Raw genomic sequence first — 26,076 nt, 5'->3', positions numbered from 1 at the left:
GTGTGTGTGTGTGTGTGTGTGTACACAGGTGAGAAGATATCTTTCAGTTATCAGAAGACAGTTCTCTCCTTCCACTAGGTGGCTTCTGAAGATAAGGTTGTCATGCGTGGCAACAGGCACTTTACCCCTGGTCCTCAGATCTTAAGCTGTTGACCATACTTTCTCCCTTGAAAAATGGTAGCAAAGACTCTCTGACTATCAGCACCTCATCCTTTTCTGTGCTTCTGTGTGGGCTCTCAGTAGGGACTGCACCCAAGGAGGGGCTGGGTTAGTGTCTGGCTTCATCTTACTGGAGGCGCACTTCTTTTCCTCCAGCCTCATCGATAGCTCCATCTAGCCCTTCTGGAGCAAAGGAGCCGTGCTTCCCCATAGCCAGGGAAACAAAGAGGAGGCGTTCTTGGGACTTACAGGACGTACCACCCATAGCAGGCTACCTGCCTTAGAGATTCCAGGTTCTTGTGAGCCTTGCAGTAAGGGCTCAGAGAGGTGCCTTTAGGGTCTCGAGGAGGGAGGCAAGGCTGCTAACTCCTTGTCATGGCACAGTTTAAATCTATGTTCTAGTAGCAGAGATGGGTCAGGTCAGCTCCCAGGGGCGATGCCCAGCAGGAGTCAGGTACCTGGAAGGGCTATAGATTCCTGATATACAGCATACATCGATAAAATGCCCAGATAGCCAGACATCTAAGTGCTAGTGAAATCCTTAATACAGATCTGAATTTTGAATTTTCCTTTCTGAATCGAGGATCAAGACCACACAGAATTTATTATGTGAGACATGGGCGAAGATGACCAAGGGAAGTTATGGCTGTGAGTGACATGGAATTAGATGAAGAGGCTCAAGTTTGCTGAAGAGAGTTTAAATTTGGCTTTTGCTCTCGGAAACGTCAAAGAAATCATAAGAAGCACTTATGCCTTACAGAGCAAATAATCCACAGTGTCAATTTCATTTTGCAAACAGTGTCACAACAGCAGTCAACAGAAGCCTAAACACCCGAGAGTTAACATACAGGTTTGGTAAGGTATAACAAGGGATTGCGCATGCTGGTGGTTAAGTCGGGTCCACACCGAACCCTGTGACCTACTTGGAGGTTTAAGTGGAAGCTGGGGAGAGGAGCTTTCCACATAAAACAACACCACGAGACAACAGAAAGAGCGGACTCTGCTGGGTGACTATAATGCTCATTTGCAGTAAGGCTTTCGAGATACAGGAGTTTTTATAGCATTTGTATTTTAAGGATTTAGGGCAAATACATTATTTTTCTACTTGATAAAAAGAAAATTAGTACTTAAAAGGTTCAAAAATATATTGATTGAGTGTTTCTTTTACATAAATAAATTATATTGATTTTTTTTTAAAGGATTTAACAGCTGAAAAACCCTTTCTGCTTCCACTGGAGGCAAAACTGAACAGAATGTTAGTTCAACAGTGAGCAGCATTTCTAAGAAATCTGTTGTCAGCATCACAGACCTTCTACACTACAAAGACGTCATTAAATAGCATTTATTCAGTTCTTGGATTCTTCCTTCTTATAGGATCAGTTATAGAATTTCTAGTTTATATCTATGATTCATAAAACCGGGACTCTCCTTTTTGAAAATACACCTGATTGGTTTTTTTTTTTTTCCGGTCACAATTTAACAGACTTCTTTGAGATGCTCATTTAAACATTTACATAATTTATAACCCCAAATGTATAAAAGACAATGACAAAATCATCATAAATAAATAATGCAAACTGAAATAGCATGCCAAACTTTCGGACCTTCTGATAAATTAGCAAGACTGTAACAGAAACAGTAAAAACAGTCAATTGTGATGACAAAGTGAATCTGGTCCTCGGGACAGCTGCTGCCTGTCCAGCCCTTGTGCCCTGTGCCCCAGAGAACTGGGCTTGGCTGGTTAAAGTCTCACACATGAGCTGTCCACGAGGGAGACCATCAGAGGGACATGATGTGAGGGGAGGGGGAAGAAAATGGGGAGCGGAAGTGCCACTGGGGTGCTCTTTCCTGCTCAGTTCCTCAACATGGAGAAGCTGGAGCAAGGATGCTGCTGACTTAACAGAACTTTGCCTGACTGACAATTTGGAATTTGGGCCCAACTCTATGATACAGACAGAGTAGAGGGATAATGGAGGGGGGGGGGAACTTCACAGTTGTATGTAAAAGGTGTATGTGTGCTTGACACACTACACCATGACAGAATCTAGCAAGTGCTGAATGATTACCCAGATCTGGGGAAATGAGAGGCTAGAGTTCCTGTGGGTGTCAGCAGCGCCCTCCCACTCGCACCTGAAGCTGCCGAAGCATCTCTGATTCAGTGGGGGAAGACAGGCATGCTGCCTAGCTGGCCAGTATTTTTTCTTGCTGTAGGTGGGGAAACCCACAAGGGGGAAACTGTATTACTATCAGGAAGGTTCCTGTCTTAAAGAAGCCATCAGGGTGTGTAATTTCAGCTAACAGTTTATATGCTGTAGACTACACTACTCAATAACCATGATACATCAGGGATGCTGCACTAGAAGAGCAGGCACCAGCACTTCCTATTTCGTGCCTTCCGGCTTCCTTGATGCGCTTTTCTCATCTGACCGCTCACAAAAGAGCGAGCTTACACTGACACTCATCTCTGCTCTTTGGCCCCGTGGTGAATCCCTAGACAGTTTTCTTCTGCCATTTTCTTCCTCAGGTAAGTGGGGTTGAATGAGAAGGGGGAAGGGTAGGTCACCAAGTGCTGTATCAACTATGACTGCTGGAATGAACTGGATAAGAGAAAGAATTCTGTGCCTCCTAGACTAGGTAGATGACACTCATCTAATTAAGTGGCAAGACCCTGCAACTAGTAACACATTACCATAGTTCTCAGACAGGAAGTCAGGTAGGTAATAGTACTGATGAAAACACAGGTTCTTATGAAGGGAAGTGAGGGAAGTAACAAACCTTTATGGGATAAGAAACTTACAAGTCACAATGATTTCTTAAATGAAGAAGTTCTAATTGGTGTCACTGTTGGAGTCTTTGAGGGCCCCCTCTCCGGCCTGCGCCACAAGTTCTCTCTCTGGGGGCAGAGCGGTGCTGGACTCGGCACAGTTCTGATCGCTGCCTGGCTCCCTCTCACAGCCGGAAGCAGGCTCTGGGGTGGGGTTGTCCCCTTTTGCTTTCTTCTTTTTCCTCTTCTGGCTCTCAAGACCGACCATCTCTGAGTGCCTGCCCTGCTGCATGGCTGGCAGTGCCATGCCCATGCCAGGGGAAAGAAACATAGACGGGTAGATGAGTCCAGGAGACACTCCTGGGATGAGAAATGGGTTGAAAGCCACAGGACCACTAGTAGTTACTGTGGGTTCAGACTGATCAGAAAACGGACCAGGGCCAGGCTTATCTCCGACCAGAGTGTCTGCTTTTACATCACGGCCACTCAGCTTGTCCTCTGTAGTTTTTTCAGTGGCTGACGTACCACTTTTTGTTGTGCTTGAGAGAGATGCTGATGCAGTGGTCGTGCAGGTGGTTGCCATGGGTGTATTGAGGAGTCCGCCCACACCAAACATCTGGGGCACTGCGGCCATGCCTGGCAGCATCATGGGCAGCATGCTCAGGGTGCTTTTGACCTCTTCACCAGTAGGCATGGTGGCGAAACCAGCCGGGAAGCCCACTAGCCCAGTGAGAGGAATGCCTGGGATATTTCTCACATTCTGCAATCCTACCAGGTCCATTCCCGCAATCAGTCCATTCATGAACAGCGGTCCCATTCCAGAGGGAGAGTCTGCCACAATGGCCGGGGCTTTTAGGAGTTCATTCCGAGGCCGCCTCCCCCTCCTGCGGGAGCCTGCATCTCGAAGTACAGGCTCGGCTAGGGTGTGATTGAATTTGCTTTCTGGGAGAAACCCCTGAAAAAGGACAGAGAAACATTGAATGCTGAGGGTTACCAGTCGGCAGGTGGTGGCTGCAGCTGTTTACTGGCATAGCTTATCAATAGTTCCACACCGGGCTCTAGGGGAAAAAGAGTATCTCCTGCCCAAAGGCCCAGTGGGGTTTGTCTCTTAGAAGCTGAGAGCATTTAGTGGCAAGGAAGCAACCAGATGCCCGTCCCCGTCAAACAGTGCTTCCAACATTGGCTGGCAAGAACAGTTTCCATCGTACGAGAAACAAGCAGAGCTGGGAACGAGAGACTAGCACTGGAACATGGCTGACTGGGCAGCACTACAGCTGATGGTGAGGCTCGAGATGGGTTAGCTTTGGTTAAAAAAAGAATGGTGACAGTTAAAGTCACTGAAAGTGAAGTGTTTAACATACTGCCAGCCCCCAGGGAGAAACACTTGCTAGGAACATGGCATGCTATTGATATGTGCATCCCGGTATTTTCTGAATCCCTGGAAGCTGTGACTTGGATGAAAAGGGATAAGTATGCACAGAGTGTGGAAGAGAGGGACCTGGAGCACAGCTGGGCAGTGCTGCCTCGAATACATAAGGCTCGGGTTTCCTTTAAGGAAGACTCTATATTTTTCTTCTTTTTGGGAGTTCTCCCCTCAGCAAATTTTTTTGTTTGTTTTGTTTTTTTTGAGACAGGGTTTCTCTGCGTAGCCTTGGCCGTCCTGGAACTTGCTATACAGACCAGGCTGGCCTCGAACTCAGAGATCTACCTGCCTCTGCCTCCCAAGTGCTGGGATTAAAGTCTCTCCAAGTTTTTAATTAGCAAAGAGCGCCACAGTCAGCACTTCTGCTCCTAAGACTCACAATACCATCTGGCTCTAGACACACCATGCCTTTTCAGGGTCACAGCACAAACCACAGATGAGCACATGGCCTTGATGGTGGTTGACAAGGAGGGCACACAGTGGCAAGGGAGGTGGAGGCTGCAGCAGAAACCTGCTCCTTGGGGCCCATGGTCTGGCTGTGGAGAGGAAATTAGAGAAGCTATTGAAATTATAATAGCTTAACCTCTGAATTTGTTTTGCAGGTGATGTGAATCTCTGTAAAAAAACAGAGATCTGTTTCCTCCACAAGAAAGAGTGATTTCTCTCCCTATTTGCTGCTTACAATCCCTGCACACACCTTTCTGTTGTCCTCCACTATTCCCTGCTGTTAGTTTATCAAGCAGTATAGATCCTCAGGACTGAAATGCCTTGTGTTGTTGAGCAGTCTCAGCCTTTTCTCATGCAGAAGGGGGATACAAAGAAAACCCCTTCATGTCGCAGCTGCTCTTCCCCCCCCCACAAAGCAGAGGCCCCACTGCCCTGCATCTCCTTCCTACAGTCCTATCACAAAGCTAGTTTTCTTTTTATAACTTTCCTTCAACTCTAGCAAGAGTGGAAGCAGAATGCTCAGAGTGTTGCTGATGGGTCTGGAGCCTTTGAACATAACATGAAGGCAGTGTGGTGGAAACACTTGCACTGTGTAGATGAGCCCAGCATTGATCTGAGCTGATCTGGTGCCTCCTTCTGAGAGTCTGGAGTGAGGACACTGCAGGGATCTGCAGAGGGAAGCTGGACTCCACAGCCTGTCTGAGAATCAGAGGCAGTGTTCTGGCCACACTCCTCAAGAGAGCAGACAAGGGTAGAGAGGCAGCACAAGTCTTACCAACAGGTAACAAAGAGCCAGAGGCCTGGAGCCTTAGCACACGGAGAGGGAGTCATGGAAGCTAGAGTATCTGGGCCTGGAGCCTGGGCTTCGGAACAGGTGGGGGATTCCCTCACTACCCCCCTGAGACTGCTACAGGGACTTTACTCACAGCTCTGGTATCTCCCGTTGCTTTTCCTCATCTTCTCCCCAAACTATTAAAAATACTCTCACAATACTCAACAGAGCTCTTCTAGAAGGGTAGTCATGGCTGCTGGTGACTTGGTTTCAGGATGTCAGTGAGCTATAAGAACGGGCCTGGTAGGCTCCAGGAGAGGCTCATAGGATGCATTTACCTCCACACAGGAAGTGGTCAGCCCCGAGGAAGGTGCTCAGGAATGGGTGGTGACAGGAAGAACAGCGGCAGAAATGCCACATCAGTTTCCAACCCAAGGGTTCCATAACCTCATCTCAACTTATTGTCAAACACCAAATCAGTATGGCAGTGCTGCACCACAGAGAACTAATGATTTACAGACATGTACCTCAAATGTTTCTGAGTACTCAGAGATAGCTATTTGTGAAGTGCTATGCTGTCCTTCACTTTCTCAAAGAATATTCCAGATAAAAACAGTTATCGTGAAGAAAAAGCTTTATGATGGCACCTTTGAGAGAACTTTAAAAAAAGCCTTAGTTTAGCATCACTGAGCTGGAAGGAGCCTCTTCAACAATCATACAAGGAGTCCTTCCCTTTCAAAACTGAGAGGCAAGGACTACTGTGGGCAGAGCTGGTAGAGACTGAGTGGAAGATCACCCACGTACTTTTTATTCTACATCATGCCGTGTGCCTCTATTTCCAACAGGACCGCCCACTGGCAATATGCCAGTAAGGTTTGTCCTGGAAAGTGCGGGGCGAAGGCTTACTCTGGTTTTAGGGTATTCACTGGAAATAAACTCTTAGAGGCTTATTTCTGTGAGAGACAATAAGGCATGAATTGGATCCAACTAAAAGGGTGATTTTCTACCAGTCTGTCTTAAGCTCATCGATGTAAAACACCTTGCTCTGGACCTCTGTCTACACCATGGTCCCTTGCTTGTCCATAACCTCCCTTGCTAAGCACAGCTGCATCTCATGGCTTCTCCAAGGCCTCTTTTCAGCAGCACAGAGCCAGGAGAAGGTGCTGGGAGTCGTTCCCCTTCATACTGCGCATGCTCTAACTCCTCACACCACTGTCCACTGTCAAGGGCACATTCTGCCTCCAAAGTTTTTCTGTTGAGAAAACAGGCCCGGCAAGACCTTTACCACAATTTACAGAGTTCCCTGCCAGGGCATCAAGGGCTGGGTAACTCATGTGTGACCTGGCCTCCCTGCTCCTGCCCACTGGGTGCAAAGGGCTCCTCGGGCTCCAGGAGGTCTTAAAGCATTCTCTCTCTGCCCTCGCCGAGAGCTGCAGAAACACAGAGAGCATAGGGTCCTCTGAGAAATGAGAGCTTAGTGGGAGGTGGGTGCTGTTCTTTTCTCTGCAGTTCTAAAGAGCTGAAGGGCCCACGGGAAGACAGTGACTTATGTACAGTGCAGAAAACACTGACAGAGGAAGTCAGTCCTCACCACTTCCTGTGGAAGAGAGCTACTTCAGCCACCCAGATGCTGCCCACCACAGCCAGGTGCCCCTCCCAGTAGCACTGCGACCACACACAGCAGTCAAACTAGGCTTTGGCAGCTCTCCATCCTGGTAATTATACCTCAGGGAGCAAACCTGCTTCCTCTTCCAGGGGAGGCCTGGAGGGAGCTCAGGGAGAGCAAGAGGAGTGCTGTGCTCAAGCAACAACGGAGGGAAGCAAAGCTGCTTTCCAGATGACTGCATGGCATCCTGATCCGATAACAGCCTCATCAATATATGATGGTGTTTGTGCCAATCCTCAAACTCTTAGGTAGAAGAAATACAAAGATGGTATAGGCAAAAGAAAAATGACCGACTCATTCTCATTACTGTTACAAAGGTTTATCCAACAAATACTGGATGAAAACAAACTTGGTAATTGAATTTTTAGAAATCCCCAAAGCAAAGCTAAACAATGCCAGGTTTAAATACATTTTTGGAATACTGGAAAATCTGAGTGTGACTTTGATGGCACATCCTATCAACGCTCACATGTGCAACAGTGGTGGTATCTAGGTAGTTATAGCCTATCTGCAGCAAATAAATTAAGACCTCTCTAGACACTAAAAATGTGTGTAGACACAGCTCATGAGCAAAGCTGAGTCTCACTGCCCTTGGTGTCACTTGGACTTCACCCAGACAAACCTCAGTACATAAAGCCACACTCTGAGCTCAAACCTAGTTCCTTGTGGGTCTTAACTTATTTTTAGAAGGGAAATGGTTTCTGCCTTGGATTCTGTATGTTAAAACCCCACCCCCACAAGCTGGGGAAAATGGCTTTACAGCAATGAGACCATGGGGGCCAACTTCTTATGAATGAGATTAGAGCTTTCATAAGAGATCCCAGAGAGCTTATTTGTCATAGCCCATGTGAGGATGCAACAAGATGTTGTGAATATTGGACTCTCACTAGATAATCAACCTTCAATTTCTCATCCTTAAGCACCTATGAGTAATAAGTTTCTGTTGTTTATAAGCTTTTTGGCACACCCACTTGCATGGTGTAAGACTTCCTTTAGGAGAGAAGAGGTAGAACCTTGGAAGAGCTGTGGAGAACCACTGCCCACCTACATGTTGGGAAGACTGAGCAGCCCTGAGGGGCAGCTAGACAAAAGCTTCCTGTTCTTGGCTCAGTGTAGAATAGGGGACTCAGGGGCAGGGAATATGATTTCATAAAGGGAGCAGATGCACCACAGAGAAGAGGGTGGCTTGCAGGCAAGGGGTCAGCGTTTATAAAAGAATGATGAGCTTTAATTTTCAGGGAATATGAGAACAACTGTTGGGCTTGTAGAAAGAAACAAGAAAGCCAATGGCATGTCTGTAAAGCAACAGAATTACAACAAGGTAGGAAGTGGAGGTCCTTCCCAGCCTTCTTCAAGTCACTATGTGCTGAGGCGCAGAGGCAAGACAGGGGAAGCACAGGGAGGAAAGAAAGAGAACCTGGGTCACATGGTAACACATGCTCTAAAAACAGCATTTTTGAGAGCAAGGAAAGGAACTGGATAGGGAGGGAAGGACAACCTTCCAATGTGACAAATTGGAGGGATTGAGCAGGCCTGCCCTGAAGTAACTGTGGCAGCCGATACAGATGAGTGAAGGCAGTTGTTCATGGAGCTGCTGGGTGAGTGATAAAGCCAGAGACAACTCCTTTCTGCCAGAGGACTGACTAGGGTGGGCAGTGTTTGCAGCTGAAGTAAGAAACCACAATGCTAATCCCACCAAGGAATCTGATGCAAAGAATGCTGGAGCTGGCTAACTAGCTGGAGAGTGTCCAGGAGAGCTTGCAGTTATGGCAGAGCTGGGGGAAGAGCAAATGTCTCTACAGGAATTTCTAGGACCTCCTCTCTGGGATGCACTGAGAGATAAAATATTCATGATGTGCAGTGTGTTCACTGGCAAATGTTTAAGTGAAATGTCATTGCCGCCCCCTAGAGGTTAGGACTCTTCTATTCCAAATTTGTCTCCATCTGTAAACTATAATTAACTCAGATTCGTTAGCCTCTAAGTATTCTGCGGGTGTCTTTGAAGCTGGTTCCAGTCTTATGAGTCTATAATAGGAAAAGGGCAGTGCTTAGAGTCAGCTGTTTTTCATTGCCAGCGCAGAAGCAACTAGGAAGAAACATCTTACTTAAATGGTCATTGAAAACTTAGGTTAAGACATGGAAGTTTCCATGATGGCATCTATTAAACTGGAAACAGAGACTGCTGTTGAGAGCTAAGGCTTTTATCCCTTGTAACTGTACAGATAGGTTTGACAAACTGTTTAGGAGGTGAAGATGGCAAACATAACTTCAGGAGACACGCAGCTGCTCGACACGGTCTGTGGCACTTACTGCGGTTTAAGCTTTCTGTGCTGGCCTCTGGTCCTCTGGAAAAACGCCATCCAGCTACCCACTGCTCAGCAAGGCTTTCTCTCAAGTGTGCAAGGCATGGCATAATCAAGATGATCCCCTTGCTCCCACACCCAAGGCCCTCTTCCTACCCTCAGCCCCGGCTCCTTGGGGACGGCAGGAACCCTCTCTTCTCCACTTAGAGAGCTGATGTCTAATTTTCCAGGGTCTTTGCAGCGTGGTCTCCTCTGCTTGGGTTTGTCTGAAAAACTCTAGGAGGTTAATGGAGAAAACTGTTACACAACATTCTGCCACGGTATGGTATGGATGGCGCTTTTCAGTTGGCTTTGCTCTTTTCTCTCTAATGATGCTCTACACAGAACTCTACCACCAACCCTCACCTAACCTCTCTCCCTGTGGTATCAGGACTTTGACTAGGGCCTGGAGCTGACTCGACAGCTTCCTAGGGCACTGTACAAATGGTCTCTTTTCAGCTGGGTGTAGTGGCACAGGCCTTTAATCCCAGCACTTGGGAGGCAGAGGCAGGTGGATTGCTCTGAGTTCGAGGCCAGCCTGGTCTACAAAGCGAGTCCAGGACAGCTAAGGCTACATAGAGAGACCCCATCTCGAAACCCCCCCCCTGCAAAACAAAACAAAACAAAACAAAACGGTCCCTTTTCACTGTTCCCCAACGAGCTGGTGCTGTGGGTCTATGTAGGTGCATCTGTGATCTGTGTTCCTGTACGCTCTCTATGTATCTTGTAAATCAGATGGTGGTGGGCATAGGAGCAAGTAAGAAAAGAACCAAGACTGAACACCAGTGTTCAGGAGCCCTGCTACGGGGTCACAGAGCAAAGGCATGAAGGTGACTTGAATGAAAAGCCCACCACCAGGGCAACTGTAAGAACAGAGACCCTGCAGAAGTACCAGTAAATTAACTTGGGAAATTTTTCGTCAAGTGGTAAAATTTATATAACCTAAGGATTTCTCTGTGAAATAAGGTGCTGTGTGGTCAATTTCTACGGAGATACTGGGGAGTTGGGTAAACTAAAGTTAAGTCTGTCCTTGTAACATTTGCATGTCTCCTTATTGGTTTGCTCTTGCACTTTCTCTTACCAGAGAATTTAGGCAGAATTTAACCTTTAAAAGCCAAAACAAACAAACAAACAAACAAACAAACACCTTAAAATGGTGTTTTCAGTTAACACATATTTCTTCCAAATAGCTTCCACCTTCTAGCTTCCCTCAGCAAAACCCGATCCAAGTTAGCAGTGAGCTGACAGTGGTCTGATGTAGCAACAGACGACACTTACTGCCCCAAAGCCAGGAACGTCCAAGGAGTAGTCAGCCTGTTGCCGCAGCCAGTCAAGTAGGCTCTTGCTGGGAACAGCTTTCTCAGCCTGGTTGCTGGATGCTGCCGTTGGCTCAGGAGCTGAGGGGGCAGCTCCTGGTCCTTCAGGGTGTGTGGTGCTCAAGGTAGCCTGCCCTGCATCTTCATGAACTTCCTAGATCAAGAAAAAAATGAGTATGCATGGATAACCATGGCAGGATGAAATGAGTTCCTGAAACACACACCTCTACATGAGCCACACAATCCCAGGTCTACTGTAGAGCACACAGGGGTGCTTACACTTTTCCAGCTGCACCCACCCATCATCACTACTGGGTGCTTGAATTTCAACCCACCAAGCCTGACTCGTCACTGACCTTCCCTGTGCTAGGTGCGCACCACTGGAATGCCAGCGACCCTGTGGACTTAGCAGGCTTGCCTTCCATTCTCACGCTCCATTCCTCTGCCATCATCACTCATTGTCTAGGCAATGCCTCTTGTTCAGCAGTTTGTTCAGACTTCTCACATTCAAGAAAATTCCACGTTGGGGTTTGCTCACCTGTTTCTCCTCTGTGGTCTGATTATGTCTTACTCAGTTTTGAATCACCAACACGCGCAATGGGTCTAATAACCCAAAATAGTTCTAACAGTGCTTGCATTGACATATTAAAAATTATGCAGAGAAGAAAAAAAAAGTTCCCCCTACTGGTCGCTCCTTTGGAATACTATGAGCACTATAGGGAAATCATGGCTTTGTACTTCTGGAGGAGCAGCACATGGCTCTAACAATGGGCAGAGAGCACTCTCAGCACGTAGGTTGCAGGGGAAGGGGCTTTTCTAGAGTCTACATGGCAGCCAAAACAATCTGTAATTCTAGTTCCAAGGCATCTGATGTCCTCTTCTGGACCCTGGGGCCAGGCATGCATGTGGTGATACAAGTGCTGCATATATGTACATTTAGGCAAAATGCTCATATACGTAAAATAATAAATACATCGAACCTCCCTCAGCAAAACCAAAAACTTAAAAGAAAACAAAAATCTAGATGGTAGCACATGCCTGTGATGCCAGAGATAGGAAGGTGGAAACAGGTGGATCCCTGGGCTTACTGCCCAGCCAGCATGGCCTAATTGGCAAGTTTTCAACACAACACACGCACACACACCACACAGACAGACAGACAGACAGACATACACCCTCAGACCAATGAAATCAGAACTGGTAGATCTGAGGGTCCCACTGATTCTGGAGTAGGAGATTTAAGTGAGCCCACAAATTTGAGACTAGCCGGAGCAATACTGAGGTACCACCACTCCTGCCCACCTTAAAAAAAAAAAGACTATTAAAAAAAAAGTCAGACTATTAAAATGAAAACACAAAACTAAACAAATAGTAAAATTAGTGTATAGAACTAGGTGGGGAAAAAAAGATATGCCTCTTCCACTTCTCAAATTACATACAAAACCTAAGAGGAAGACACAGCCCAAATAACACAACTCACCACTAATGTTCCAGTGTCTGGAGAACAAGGAGGCCCTTGGTCTGACTTCCTGCTGCCACTCAGCAGCTGGATAGCTGAGGCCATTTTTAAATGCTTTTAAGTTTCAGGTAATCATTGTTTTACAGAGTTGTTGTGAGGCCCCAATTATGAAACACTCTAAACACAGTACTTGGTATACAGTAGGCACTCAGTAAATACCATTACTGTTCATTAAAAAACAAAACGAAACTATGAAATGTGTTATCTATTTTTAGGACTCAGGATTTTAAAAAATGCCAAAACTCAAAAATACAGCATCAGGCACTAAACATAGTCTAAGGAGGATTTCTCTCAACCTTGTCCATGGTTTGAAATGATCTTGAGTTTAGAATGCACATTTCTGTGTGATCTATAGGCCTCCTCACAGAAGTTGTCTACAGATATTCTATAGATGACCAGAATACAGCGTGCTGGTGTGCCCCGTAACAGTGCCAGACACCAAAGCCAGGGTCAACCTTCCACCTCCCACATTTCACCTCCTAGAGAGCCTCACCATGCCTGAGGGATGATACCTGCCACTTGGCCTTGCTTATTCAACTGCCAATGGCTCGTTTTTCAAACACTGGAGGATTTGGGTTGCTTCTATTTGAAATAAGACCCTTTGGTTCATTTTTCCAGACTGCACGCATATTAAGGGCACCAATACGTTAGTATTATCTATTCTAGAAAAGATGGAGGACATTTCATAATGACAGAAAACAAGGACAACTTAAGTAGGTGTAAAAGATCAGTAAGTATCATAGCTGATGTCTGAGAAATAAATGTTTCTCTATGTAGAATGGTTACTACCTAGCAGCCTTATACTTACCAAAATACCAGCCTGAAGTGTTTGCTCCTTCAAAAAGATGAGGTCCATCCCTCCTTCCATATGTTTCCGCCTCCCTCTCCGCCTTCTCATGGCAGCATCATCTCTCCTGAGGCTTCCATTGACGATCTGGCCAGTTACTGGGTGGATTAGGCCAGCTTGCAGAATTCCAGACAAGTCCATACTGAGGGCTCCTTGAAGTGAACCAACAGCCCCAATCTTAGGGGTGCTGGCGCTCATTGGGAAAGGGGGTGTGGCTCCTGGGGACCCCTCTGATGAGCAGGAGAGGTCTATAGCTGACTCTCCATGCCAGCCATTGAGGACAATGGGGGGACGCCCCTGGGTGGCAGAGTATTGTTCTAGGCTCCGACCTTTGGCATCCCTTTCCACCTCAAACTCATAGGGACGTCTGTGCTTTTGTTCCTCTTTTGTGAGTACTGGGGCTAAGAAGCTCTCCTGTGAACACACATGGCAAAAAAATTGAATGTAACTTATTCGGCCAGATACCAGCTTTCTCCAGGCCTCATTTCCTCAGGCCTTTTGTCATTTCCAGTTATCTTTCTGTGACCTCAGACTCCTCAGATACTAGTGCTAAACAACACCAGGTGGCTTATTAAATCCAGTCTACTTTGGTGGATCTATACTTCTAACAGGCTTCCAGACTATAGCTGTAGTTGCAAGCTTAAGTCCAGGGATTCTCAGCCTCAGCACGTCAGAATTATTTGGGAAGTTAAAACAAAACAAAACCAATTCAATATTCAAATGACACCAGACCGAGTTAATCAGAGCCAACAGTTTTTTAAGGTCTCTGGCTAAGTTTAGGGTGCAGTCAAATCCGATTCAGTGTGCTAGTAACTCTGAAATCACTCACTTCCTTCCATATAAGCTCCCCTTTCTGCTTTGATCTCTTAGCTGGTATCTGCTGCTACTGTAATCTTCCTTTAAGGGCTTAAAGACACCTAGGCCCTGCTCATCATGTTGTGAAGTTAATCCTTTTCCTTCTTTCTCCAACCTGCAGTCTAGAACTTTTCTCTGCAGCATCCTTACTTGGCATGCCACTCTTCCTTCTTTGTTTCCCCTGGCAACCTGCAGGCTCTAGTTTAGGTATAAAACCCTGCTTTTACTTCATATTTCTTTGTACTGAAAAAAGGTTTTTAAACAGCCCCCGTGCCCCCTGCTGCGCAGTTTCTTTTTTGTGTAGCTCTTGCTGTCCTTCTGTACACTAGGTTGACCTCAAGCTCACAGAGATCCACCTGCCTTTGCCTTCTGAGTGTACCCCAACCCCTGGAGTGTATGGAAACGTAACAGTTCTCCACAGACCACAGAATATGGTCCACAGTCCTAATTAACACGAAGTACCTGAATGAAAAACCAGACCAGCGCAGAACTCCTAAATACGCATTGAATACATGACTCGGTGGAAACATGGGATGTGGCTACTGTTTTTTGGTAGCCCCCTCCAGTCAGAGCCTCACCTTCTGGATCTGGGCTGCCAACGCCGCACCATTGCTGAAGCCATGTTCTGCTGTTTCTGGCTCTGAGAGGCTGCTTCGAGAACCTGCACTGCTGGTTAACACTGGCGTGGGCAGTGCACCTGATGGCTCATATTGTTGGCTGCAGGGCCACTTCCCCTTTAATACCACATGGCAGATATTATCTAGGCGGTTAATTATCACACGGTCCTGGGGAAAAGGAGAGCAGCTCTGAGGAATAAGTTTCGAATTGCCCAAGTCTGCAAAGGCCCTGAGAGCAGGGGCTAAGGTTTTCACAAGGAGCTGACCAGAAAGGAGGGCTCAGACACACTTACTGTACAATCTATACATATCACAGTCTGGACAATAAAGAATAAATCTGAAGTGCTATGACTACGGACAACTTGACATTTTCCTCTTATGGCTTTTATCATCTTTTTCTTAGTGAATCACCTTCTGTGTTCAAACACATATAGCTAAGTTTGTCTGGCAGAAGTATTATAATTTATAAGGTTCAATGGAAAGTCAAAGCTGGGCATGGCCTGAGTGGAGGATGCAAGCTCTGGAGATACCTTTGGCCATTCTGAGAAGGAATAGAGGGTTTTCTCCTGCAGCAGCTGAGCAATGGTGGGAGCCCGTACTTCCTGTGTCTCTTCCCCAAGGTCTCCTGCAATGCCTGAAGCCGAACTCTTACTCTCTTCCTCGCAGTACTTCCCTGGGTAGTCTGGAAAGATAGGTTAAAAAAACAAACAAACAACTAGATATTTGCTAGTGACTCAAAGGGTCTGTACTTCTGAATCTGTCTCTTCTGTCTTTGATTAGTCCACTCAGTGCTAATTTATTTTAAATTAACTATAAATTGCCATGTCTTCTATTTCGAGGAGAACGAAATTAGTTGAACCCTAGAGGTAAATCCTGCTTAGGGCTACTGAGCAATGGTGGGAGCTATGCTGTCATCTAAGACCACCTAAACATTCCCTGCTACCTTAGTGGACAAGATGATCCTAAATATTGTAATATTTTGAAAGTTGAAAGGAGGTATGAAATGTGATAAACCAAGAGGATGAAGCTAAGAAAGGATAAAGTCATGAACCTCCCAACACGAGCCATGATTCATGTAAAAGGGAAAGCAAATGAACTTGGAGCTTTACCGATGGCTGGCCTGGAACTCACTGTGTAGACCAGGTTGGCTTTGAAATCACAGAGATTTACCTGTCTCGGTCTCCCCAGTAACAGGATTAAAAGTGTGTGCCATCATGCCGGGCAAGGTCAAAGTGACTTGTAAATTTGGCCAGGAATCTCAAAGACAGAGAACGAACAGAAGGCAGTGAAATGTCCAAGGTAGGAACTTGGATTTCTTTTCTTTGAGAAGCTGACAAGAAATGTCTAAGTGTTACCTCTGTGAAATGAAGCTCTTTCCTATGAGCAGACTTGCTAGGACTGGAGGATTTCAGAATAACACTCACTATAGAGGAGCAGCCACACACTGTGGCAGTGCTGTACAGGCAGAGCACGGTGACCCGCTGAGTGGACTCCAGGGTCTGGGGCAAGAAGAATGGGACTCAGGCCGGCCAGGGCTATGCAGTGAGACTCTGTGTCACCACCCCCCAACTCCAAGGCTAACACATCCAGAGAGAAGAAGGCATGATGTGATAATAGGGAACAAAGGGAAGGCTTATCCTAAGTAGGTTACCAAACAGGGAACAACTGTGCAGGTGAGGAATCAACAGAAGGGAAGGGCATGCTAAGGAGGCAAGACAGCCAGAAGCAGGGAGGAACAGGAAGCGTTTCTGGGGCAGGGGTCACACAGGTTATCCTGAGGCCTTTAATCTTGACATAAAACTGGACTTTGCCCTGGAGTCTACAGAAACATCGTGAGTGGTCTGAAGCAAGGGGAGGACCCTGAAGGAGCACTAGTAAGCTGCTGATTATTCAGGACTGCGGGGCTTCTAGCTTCCAGAGTGGCTAACTCCCCTGTGCTACCTTGTCCACACTCTGTGGCCAGTGCCCCTCAGGGTCTGCATTGGTGCCGGTGCCTCTTCCTCCTCACACAGCTCCCAGCCTCACTGGCCCTGCCTACCACAACAGGAAAGAACTTCCCTCTAACTCACACTGAGCTGTGCTCATCTGTTGGAGTTTTCAATACCTCAATATAACAGAGTCCAAACAGCAATGTGAGTCTTATAAATTGATACATGGTATGATCTTTGCTGGCTCGGGTAAAAAGGAAGCCTGGAGCATGGTCACAGACAGGCCCTCCTGGTCTGGCTTGGCTACAAGTCATTTTCAGTTCAGTTTCCAAGTCCTTACTGTAGCTATTATGTAAATGTTAACTTGGCTTCAGTGCCATTAGTTACTAGTCACAATGATAAAAACCAAAGGCAGGAGTTTTTTTTTTTTTAATGGCTATATGGGTTGGGGAGATGGTTCAGTGGGCAAACAACTGTGCAAAGCTGCTTTGGAAGCAGGAGGACCTGTACTTGGATCCCCAGAAACCACGTAAAAGTGGAGGCCAAACCTCAGTGCTGGGAGATCTGTGCAGGCAGGCTGATCCTGGAGGCTCACTGTCCAGCAGTCTAACTGAAAGGTGAGCTCCAGATTCAGTGAGAGACCCTGTCTCAAAAAATAAGGTGTACAGTGGTCAACCAATGCACAGGTGAACGCACCCACACTTAATGTGTACACATACACCGAACACAAACACACAAATAAAGATTTAAAAAAGCAAACAAAAAGAAGCTACATGACTCATAGAGGTCATGCCTGCCTCACTCCTGGAGCACCACACTCAGTACCAGATATTGGCAAAAATAAATGATCTACTTTGCTCATCCTCACATGCCTTCTTGGAGCTTAGAAAATAAGTAAAAACCATTGCTGTTGTTCATTAGAGTGCCTCTCTCAACAATGTACGGTCCCACAAAACATGAAGAATTTCAGAGTCACCCAGATTTCTTAACATTTTGAAAAAAAAAGTTTGGGTTTTTTTTGTTTGTTTGTTTTGAGACAGGGTCTCACTGTGTAGCCCTTGCTGACTTAGAATTCAAGAGATCCATCTGCCTTTGCCTCCCGAGTGCTGGGATTAAAGTTGTATGTGCCACCACACCAGACATGAAATCCCTTCTAACCTGGGTCCCCACTTAAAATTTCCCTATTTAAAAAGATCAAATCTATGTTTTCAGTTGTTTATAACTGTTATTTTTATTCGTGTTCAGTTCTAAAAGAGACCTAACACAAATGCCCTGACATAAAGCACAGGGTTTTGACGATGACACGAACAACTGCTTTCTATGCTCACCTCAACAAAGGCCAACTTGACTTGTATTTTTGGAGTTCCTGCAAATTAATGGCACCTGTATTAGTTGCAGGTCTCTTATGTCCCAAAGCTGGTCTACTTCAGCTAGCTCAATTCATCTAGTGCAGGAACAAAGCATTCCCTGGGTGCCATTTTGCATCTTCTGTACACACACACACACATGCACACAGTCCCTGCTGCTAGGTAATAAATATGGCTGAAATGTATTGACTGTCCACAGTCACCCCAGGGGGTGACAACAGATGAACTTCTCTGCTGAATTTTCAGATCAAGACCTTGTACCTCTTGGGTGTACCCACATGGTGAGAGTGGGCAGGTCCGTTTTAGAAGTTAAAACTAGTGACTGTGCCCCCCGCCCCCCAGCACCCCTCTTCCTATTACATGAGTACACTGTTTTGTATACTGTACCTTGACTGTGGTAGCTTCCATCTTTCTCATAATCATCTTTATTCTCAAAATCCATGTCTTCTGGTTTGGGTTCACTTCCCTCGGGAGCATACATGGAGAAACTCTTTCCCCCCTCTGCACTTTCTTTCCATGGTTCTTTTAGAAGCTCATGCTTCAGTTTCAAAGGCTCTGTGGGAGCAATAGCAGGCTCACCTTCCACTGTGGTGCTGCTGGCTTTGCTTCTGTACAGGTCTGGCTGGTAAGCCTTGGGCTTCTCTACTTCTGAGTCCTCACTCCCCAGGCCACGTGCCCACCTCTCAATGTGTTTGCAGTGACAATGATTGGCTGAGGGGGGAAAGGCCCTCTGTGGCCCAGGACTCTGGCTTACCACCTCCAGGCTTCCTTTCTTGGCTTCATCCTGGTGGAAGCTCAGGTTCTCTCCCCTTGAGATGTTTGCAGTGGGCTTGGTGAAACGGAAGACCTCTGGCTTTTCTGCAGTGCTTGCTACTATGGCTAAGGCTTCGTCCTCATTTTCTTCCTCTTCCTCATCACTCTGGTTCTGACTCAAAATCAACTTGCTTTCTAAACTCTTGTTTTCTAATAGATCAATTAATTGCTGCTCTGATGAGAGGTTTCTTTTGGAGTCACAGACGCTAAGGCTGCATAGATCTACAAACCCACTTTCATGTCCTGTATCTAAGGCAGGGGAAGTTAAGCATCTGGCCTCTAGGTGGCCTATGCTTTCAGGTCTCCGTCCTGTCTCACTGCAGTAGGGCTCCCCTTCTTTTGAGACAGATACCAACAAATGTTTTCCATTTTTAATGTTCATTTTAGCTACTCCTGCCTCTAAGCTGCTCATGAGCGAGGAGGCTGAAGTGATTTCTGCCTCAATGCCAGCAGGCTGGAAGCTGTCATCTCTGCTGGTTGAGATGGTGACAGTATTTCTCCTGGACTGTGTGTTGGTACTTGGGGCCTCCTGGAAAGAGAGTGGCTCTTGGCTGAGTCCTGTCTTACCATATACCATGTTCTCCAGCGACTCAGGCAACAAGCTCTCATCATGGTCCAGAGAAATGACCTCCTGAACTTTGGAAACAAAGTTTTCACATGTTATGTCAGTTAACCCACCCTCAGGCAGGCAGAGGTGATCGTCCCTGCTTTCCATTTTTGTCAGGTTCTCTGGCTCGCTCTCAAGAGACTCTGAAGTCCTACTCACTGGGGTGTAAGTAAGAGACTCATATAGTTTGGAATTGTTCTGGTAAAGGCAACAGAGACTTCCAGGTGCCTGGGCGTCAGTTCTTTTGTGTTGGGCATAGTTTCTATAGGCATCTAGAAAGGACAGCTGGGGGTCGTTCATGATGTAGTAGTCGGTGCGGTTGAGCCCATGTTTCGCGGTGCCGATGAGCAGATCTCTATCATGTTTTCCACACTCCCACCAGACTGGGAGGTAGAGGCTGGGCCTGCAGAGCTGGAGGCGCTCATGCAGCTGAGGACACCTTAGCACCTGCTCACGGACTTTCCTCAACAGTTCAATGCGGTACAGAGTTTTTGCTGCCCGCTCCTCAGTGATGGGTTCAACATAGATGCTGGCATCAGGCGGACCTGCAGAGAAAGATGCACAGAGCTTCACACACAAGGCTGTTACAAAAACAAACAAGCAACAGTTCCCACCCAAGAAGCCAATGCTGCATGCCCTCACTAAGCTCCCAATGTGTTCTCCAGTTTCCAAAATATGCTGATATGATCATTCCGTCTTAAGCCGGGAAGAGCCACTTCACTTAAGGTAGCAAAACAGAATTCAAATCCAGGTCTCATCATTATGACTCCAAGCTCCAATTAGCTCCTTGATTTGAATGAACACACTTTAAAACCAAGCCACATGTGGGGAACAGAGGCTCAGTGGCAACACGGTCCAGAGCAGCCTAACCTAACATGTGAGGCTGAAGGCAGAGTGAAGGACGCTGTGTGGAAGCATCAGAAGGGTGCCTATCAGAGCAGGAGGTGTTTAAGTGACAGCCACTTATCTCAGCCAATGCACAGAAAACACTTAAAAGTCCCTAATGTCTCATGTAAGGATGATACGCAGTACAGAGTAGATCTTGATTTATTTTTTAAAAAGATTTATTTATTTTATGAGTGTGGGTATTTTGAATGTACTCAAGTATGTGTGCACCACATGCAAGCTTGGTTCCATCAAATGTCTGAAGAGCGTGTCAGATCTCCTGGAACTGGAGTTACAGGCAGCTAGGAACTGAACTCAGGGCCTCTGTAAGGGCAACAAGTGCGCTTAACGTTGAGCCATCCTCTACAATCTTGAGCCCCCCAAACCAACAACAACGCCCCCAACCCTATACTTTGGAAGCATAATTAATGTCAATTTCGTAGTATTTCTGTGAGGTTTTAAACTGAATTCCAACTTTCCCAGAAGTTACACCTTCTGGGAATCTGGAGCCCTCTGACAACCTTTATCAGAATTCTTCCACAGTTTCCACTTATGTAGCTCAGCTACTGTAGCTCTGTACTCTACCCTACCATGCTCTCTTCCCACCTCATTGTTGACACGGTGATAAGAGTTTTCTCACCATCATCTTTCCACGTGGGAAGACGACACACATTGCGGCACATGGCTACAAAACTATAAAAATAGTGCTCCAAGCTCTCGTCTGACTTCTTGTCCAAACGGGAAATGATGCGGAACTGTGTCCAGTCAAAGGCTTTCTTCTCTTGGTCGTACACAACGCCAAAGGAAGACACTGTTCTATAGAAGTCGGCTTGCTCTCTTCTAGTCCACCTGAGAATTAGTCAGAGGGGGAAAAGTGAACTGTTTTCCTCCTGTAGAAACAGGGTCTTGCTGTGACCCTGGGACCCAAGCTGGTCTTGAATTAAAGATCTACCTGTTTCCTCTTCCTGACTGTTGGGATGACGCGTTTGCATTACTAAGCATGGCTTATCCTGTACTGAGAAAGTCAACAACTACTTCTTAACTGCACACTGTAGGAGCCTGTAGATGCCAGAGAGCAGGCGAACTGGCTTATGTATTTTACTTTCTATCTTTAAGTCAAAGTGGGCAGAGAGGCAAAGAGGGAACCACTTTCAAACCTTCAGCTCTTCCTTCAGGTATTGATCCCTCTCTTTCAAAGTCAAGTATGTAGATCTTAGTATCTCTTGGCCATCAGCTTTAGGAATTATCTAGTAAAACTTTTACTTGTAGGAGATAAGGACTAAAACCATTAAATACCATATATTGTATTTCAGCTCTTACCTTTTCCCTTACAACAACACTGAACACAGACTCTTAGGTCCTTCTGGTAGCATCTCATTCACCCTCTTTGGCTAAGAAGGCCAGTGGCCTGACTCCCATTTCCCTATAGCTTTCTCCTTAGTATTACATGGGCAGGGGGCCGATGCCAATCACCTTCTCCGGGACACAAAGGTCCTCAACAGGATTAAGGCAGTGACATCGAGAACAGGTAAACTCCCTTCACCAGTCTTTATGATGGGTTACTGGGCATGGTGCTCCACCCCGGCTGGAAACAGAGGTCAGGATGAGGAATCAGCGGAAGAATGAGGAAAGGAAGGGGGACCTGCAGCTGTGCCAGACGGACTTGCAAATTTCCTAACATCAGAGGGAGTGCAGAGAAAAAACTGGACTTTCTATTTTTTTAATTTGCTAGATTCTGCCTCAGAAGAAAAACAATATAGACAGAACTGCAGCGCTGCTGCATTCATTCCTGAGTACTAGCCTACAGTGGCCTTCCTGAGCTTCATTCTCATATGATCAAGTAACTACGAGAAACACATGCTTTCTTTCTGGGTTTGTGTTTTGTATGTATTTAGTGATCTCAAAATCTTGATAAAGACAAGATTATAGTAAGACAGGTTCAAAACACATTATTCCTTTTGTTGATACGAGAATCAGGGAATCTAAAATGGTATGACATGTCTCAGTATGGTGTTATTCCCAGAATCTATTTGCCTTCCTACTCACCATTGGAGGTTGTGGTTAAGACATTCTGAGGACAACCTGTCACCTGGGAAATAGCCCACATACCTCCAGCTATCAACCTTTTACCTTTACCCAGTGGCCAACTAATTTAACTGCTTTCTCACACCAGCTGTTACCTTTTTTGGGTTTCCTTGTTGATGAGGTCCATTTCTGAAGTTCTCCTGAACACCTCCTCCTGAGCCCAGTATCCTTGGTTACCTGGGGCTAGGATCTCAGGTCGGCAGAGCTCTTTGCGGTTGCAGCGCTGGTAAATAGTGACCAGACGCCTGAGTCGAGCAGTGAGAGCAGATGAAACTGGCCAGGGTGATTTGTCTGGGTCGGAGCCATCCTGGGCTTCAAACATCAGTGAGAACGTCAGTTACAAATGCAAACACAAGAGGTCTTTCCTTTGTTTGTTTAAATACAATGAAAACAGGCTTAATGATTTAAAGCAGCTGCCTTAGCATCAGTCAGGAGTGAGGCTAGTGGGAAAGGCAGCAATTTTGCTTTAGAAACAGCTTTACACTGTGGTCAGTGCTGTTCTTGCTTGAATACACACCTCTTTGTGGAGGGCAGAGTCACTTTACAGAAAGGAAAAAGCAAACTTCTGTTGCCTTCTTCACATACAGTCATGGCTTCTGGGTAGCTGACCCTTCCAACTACCAAAGCCCCAGTCAAGTGTGAACTCAGATACAAAACACCCCATAGCAATGAAATTACAGTCCCTTCTTTACTATTCATATTCCATCCTACAGACATCGTTTGTTTAACTTTTGTATTTTGATGTCAAGGGGAGGAAGTCAGAGACATGTGTCACTCTAGGGAAGCTTACTTTTAAGTCTCCTTAAAGATAACAATGACTTCATATAAACTCCACATTAACTATGAGCTGGGACCTTACTTTGCCTGCAGGACACAGTCTCACCTGCCTGGCTGTCATCCTTCTTTTCACCAAAAATGCCATCACTTCCATCACTGGGACTCGCCTAGGGATAAACGAAGCCATTGCATCAGCAAACTGCAGCCCAGAAGAAACTGCCTGAGAAAGGCTCTGCTGCGAGGACTATGCATGCACAGAAAACCTGCGAGCATTGTGACCCAGACTTGGCCTCATCAACACAGCTTACGTGAGCAACTGAAGTGCCCTCCCCCAGAGCTTCTTCCCACAGAGAATTAGGTTAAGAGATGGTAAACTCAATTATGTTTTATAAACACCATTTCTGTTTTAGCTGTGAATTTAATTATCTGCTTTACCACCACCACCTGCAATTTAATACTGTCATCTCACAAAGAACATGTCTGCATTACTGTTTTTCACTGAGAAAAAGTGTCAGGCTAACATTTGTTACAGAAACGGACACTATTTTTATAAAATATGACCGTGCCAGACATGGGCCCTGATGGTATAAAGCTCTAGGAACTTAAATTAAGATTTGAAGCTCCAAGCAAACCTGGAGTAAGAACAGAGGCACAAAATCAGTTAGGTAGGAGCATTATGGAAACTTCCAACTGCTTCCTAAGTGCCATCCTGACTTAGAAATGAAACTTTACAAAGCTTCTTTACAAATGAGGATTTGGAACTCAGAAAGGAGATGCCACTTTTTAAAATGGGAAGCATTACTTTCCAACCACCATCTTTTCTGCATGATAATGCAGAATGATCTCAGGATTCATGTTAAAACACAGGGAAAGGAAGAACACCAGCCTGCAGAATACAGTCTGCACTCAACTTTGTGTGGCCCAACTTAAAAATGGTCTATTTTTAAGAGGATCCAAAACAGGCAGACAGTGACAGTGAATGAAGTGGCTCCTTGTCTAGGATGGTCACTACCTGGTGTTTTCTGAACACACTTGCTGCCTGCCTCCTGGACAGGAGACAGTGCTTTGACATGGTGAGCGTGGCTAGACACACAGCTTCCAACAATTCAAACTCAAAACATTCTTTTATGCCCTGAAACCATGTATAAATTGGAAAGAGAAAACTCTAGAGAAAGCAAAGAAGTGTTAAGTCCATTTTCTGAATATATATTTCTCTTGTGTAGAACAAAACATTTTTCCCCTTAATTTTTATTTTGTGTACATTGGTGTCTTGCCTTAATGCATGCCTGTATGAGGGTGCCAGCTCACTTGGAGCTGGAGTTCCAGACAGTTGTGAGCTACCATGTGGGTCCTGGGAATTGAACCAGAACCTCTAAAAGAGCAGCTAGTGCTCTTAACCACCGAGCCACCTCTCCAGCCCTGAACAAAACTCTTTAAATGGTTCCTCTGGTTATACCAACTATCACCAGAGATAGAACTACTATTATTTTTGTCTTATAGATTCGGGAAACAGTCCCAGGAGGCTCAGCAAGTCACTTGGGGCATAAGACTAACACACGGGCTTCAAACAGAGTAGTTTGATGTGAGGACCAAGTTATCTTAAGAAAGGACACCAAGAGGGTTCCAGATAAAACTGGCTTTGGAGAGTGAAAAGACACTTAGAACTGGGGAACACAAGCTTAGCTCATTCTACAATCCAGAACCATTTCCTGCTATTTAACACAGAGCAGGAATCTAAGGAACTATTCTGAAATGGCATCAAACTGTGTCACCTCATCCTGCTCCTTAGGCAGGTGAGCAAAGCAAAATCCTCCCTACTACATCTTATCTATCTTCCAGGCAAAAAGAATGTTTCTAGATATGCCCATAACACTGGTGAGATACTTTGAATGCTGACATTTGTAAGTATAGATACTGGCAGGAGAAAAATATTCTACAGCCTATAGAGTGTGGGTGGTAGGCACCTAAGTGACAAAGTTCCCTATCAAGCTGTAATGGCAGCTGACAAAGTTCACAGCTTTCGGCTGCCGTGTGGCGTGAGGTAAGCATACAGCTTTCTCCTCCAGACTATCCAGCAGTTTCCACTGTTGCAGTTAGTAAATGAGCCCACAGCCTAACATGAAGCACCAGCTTCTGCTTACATAGGGAAAACATGCTCATGTTAGAAATATGAGTTGTTTTCAGGTAAGAGGACGAAAGTGCTGATGACAAGGGACAGAAGGAACACAATCTCTCCATCCTGATAACAAAAGCTTGCCATTCTTTGGCTTTGGACAAGTTGTTTCCTTCTCTCTGAAGTGCGTTTTTTCTTTTGTAAAATGGAGAAAGTAATGCTCAGCTTATTACAGGGTGGTTGGAGACTATAAATGAACACAAAGATGTGAAGTGCTCGGCCACAAATGCCCAACAGCTGGAAGCTGGGAGAGAGGGATATTGACCAACAGTCCGACCATCACGCCATCACTTTGCATTTCTCCTTCGCCTGGCGTACATGCTCCTATGGAGACTCCAGAGTATAACCAACAGCAGTGACAACAACGAGGTCTACTGAGTACAGGGAAACCACCACAGACTGTAGTCAGTACTGTCTAAGCATTTAAAAAAATAATTGTAATAACTAATTTTAGACGAGAGAAAGTATGAATGGGGAAGTTATTAGCACTATCCAAGACTGAAGAAGAAACACAAACTGTGGAGGAGCTTGTAGCTGCCGTGCAGCTGTGCTGGTGGATGAGCACACTGTGCTCCTTCTAGAGCACTGCCAGTAACCGAAAGGGGCCCAGCTACCTACATGGTCTTCCTCATGGGGGGGGGGGCAGTTAGTTCCTTACTCACAACCAAAAGGCCTAGTCTCCTTTGCTTAGGGTGGCCCAGCCAGACCTGGCTG

The 26,076-nt window shown here is 45.9% G+C and overlaps 1 protein-coding gene across 5 annotated transcripts in view; it reads right to left on the bottom strand.

Moving 5' to 3' along the window:
* Window positions 1-913: 913 nt before the first annotated feature.
* The window catches only part of CHD6 (chromodomain helicase DNA binding protein 6), a 163,113-nt gene continuing 137,950 nt past the window's right edge, over window positions 914-26,076 (bottom strand). For 4 of the 5 annotated variants that reach the window (XM_084776224.1, XM_084776228.1, XM_084776226.1 and 1 more), the window contains 10 exons: window positions 23,296-23,356; window positions 22,508-22,724; window positions 20,968-21,176; window positions 18,410-19,987; window positions 15,258-15,409; window positions 14,689-14,895; window positions 13,217-13,669; window positions 10,852-11,043; window positions 9,691-9,810; window positions 914-3,878 (listed from right to left, as the gene is read on the bottom strand). In XM_084776224.1, coding sequence (XP_084632350.1) covers window positions 2,988-3,878; window positions 9,691-9,810; window positions 10,852-11,043; window positions 13,217-13,669; window positions 14,689-14,895; window positions 15,258-15,409; window positions 18,410-19,987; window positions 20,968-21,176; window positions 22,508-22,724; window positions 23,296-23,356 — 4,080 coding nt within the window. In that variant the 3' untranslated portion in view covers window positions 914-2,987. The remainder of the gene's footprint in view (window positions 3,879-9,690; window positions 9,811-10,851; window positions 11,044-13,216; window positions 13,670-14,688; window positions 14,896-15,257; window positions 15,410-18,409; window positions 19,988-20,967; window positions 21,177-22,507; window positions 22,725-23,295; window positions 23,357-26,076) is intronic. The other variant, XM_084776227.1, reaches the window with a different exon arrangement.

Source organism: Acomys minous, assembly GCF_964271855.1.
Source record: "Acomys minous genome assembly, chromosome: 3".
Lineage (NCBI taxonomy): Eukaryota > Metazoa > Chordata > Mammalia > Rodentia > Muridae > Acomys > Acomys minous.
This window is presented reverse-complemented; position numbering and strand designations above follow the sequence as displayed.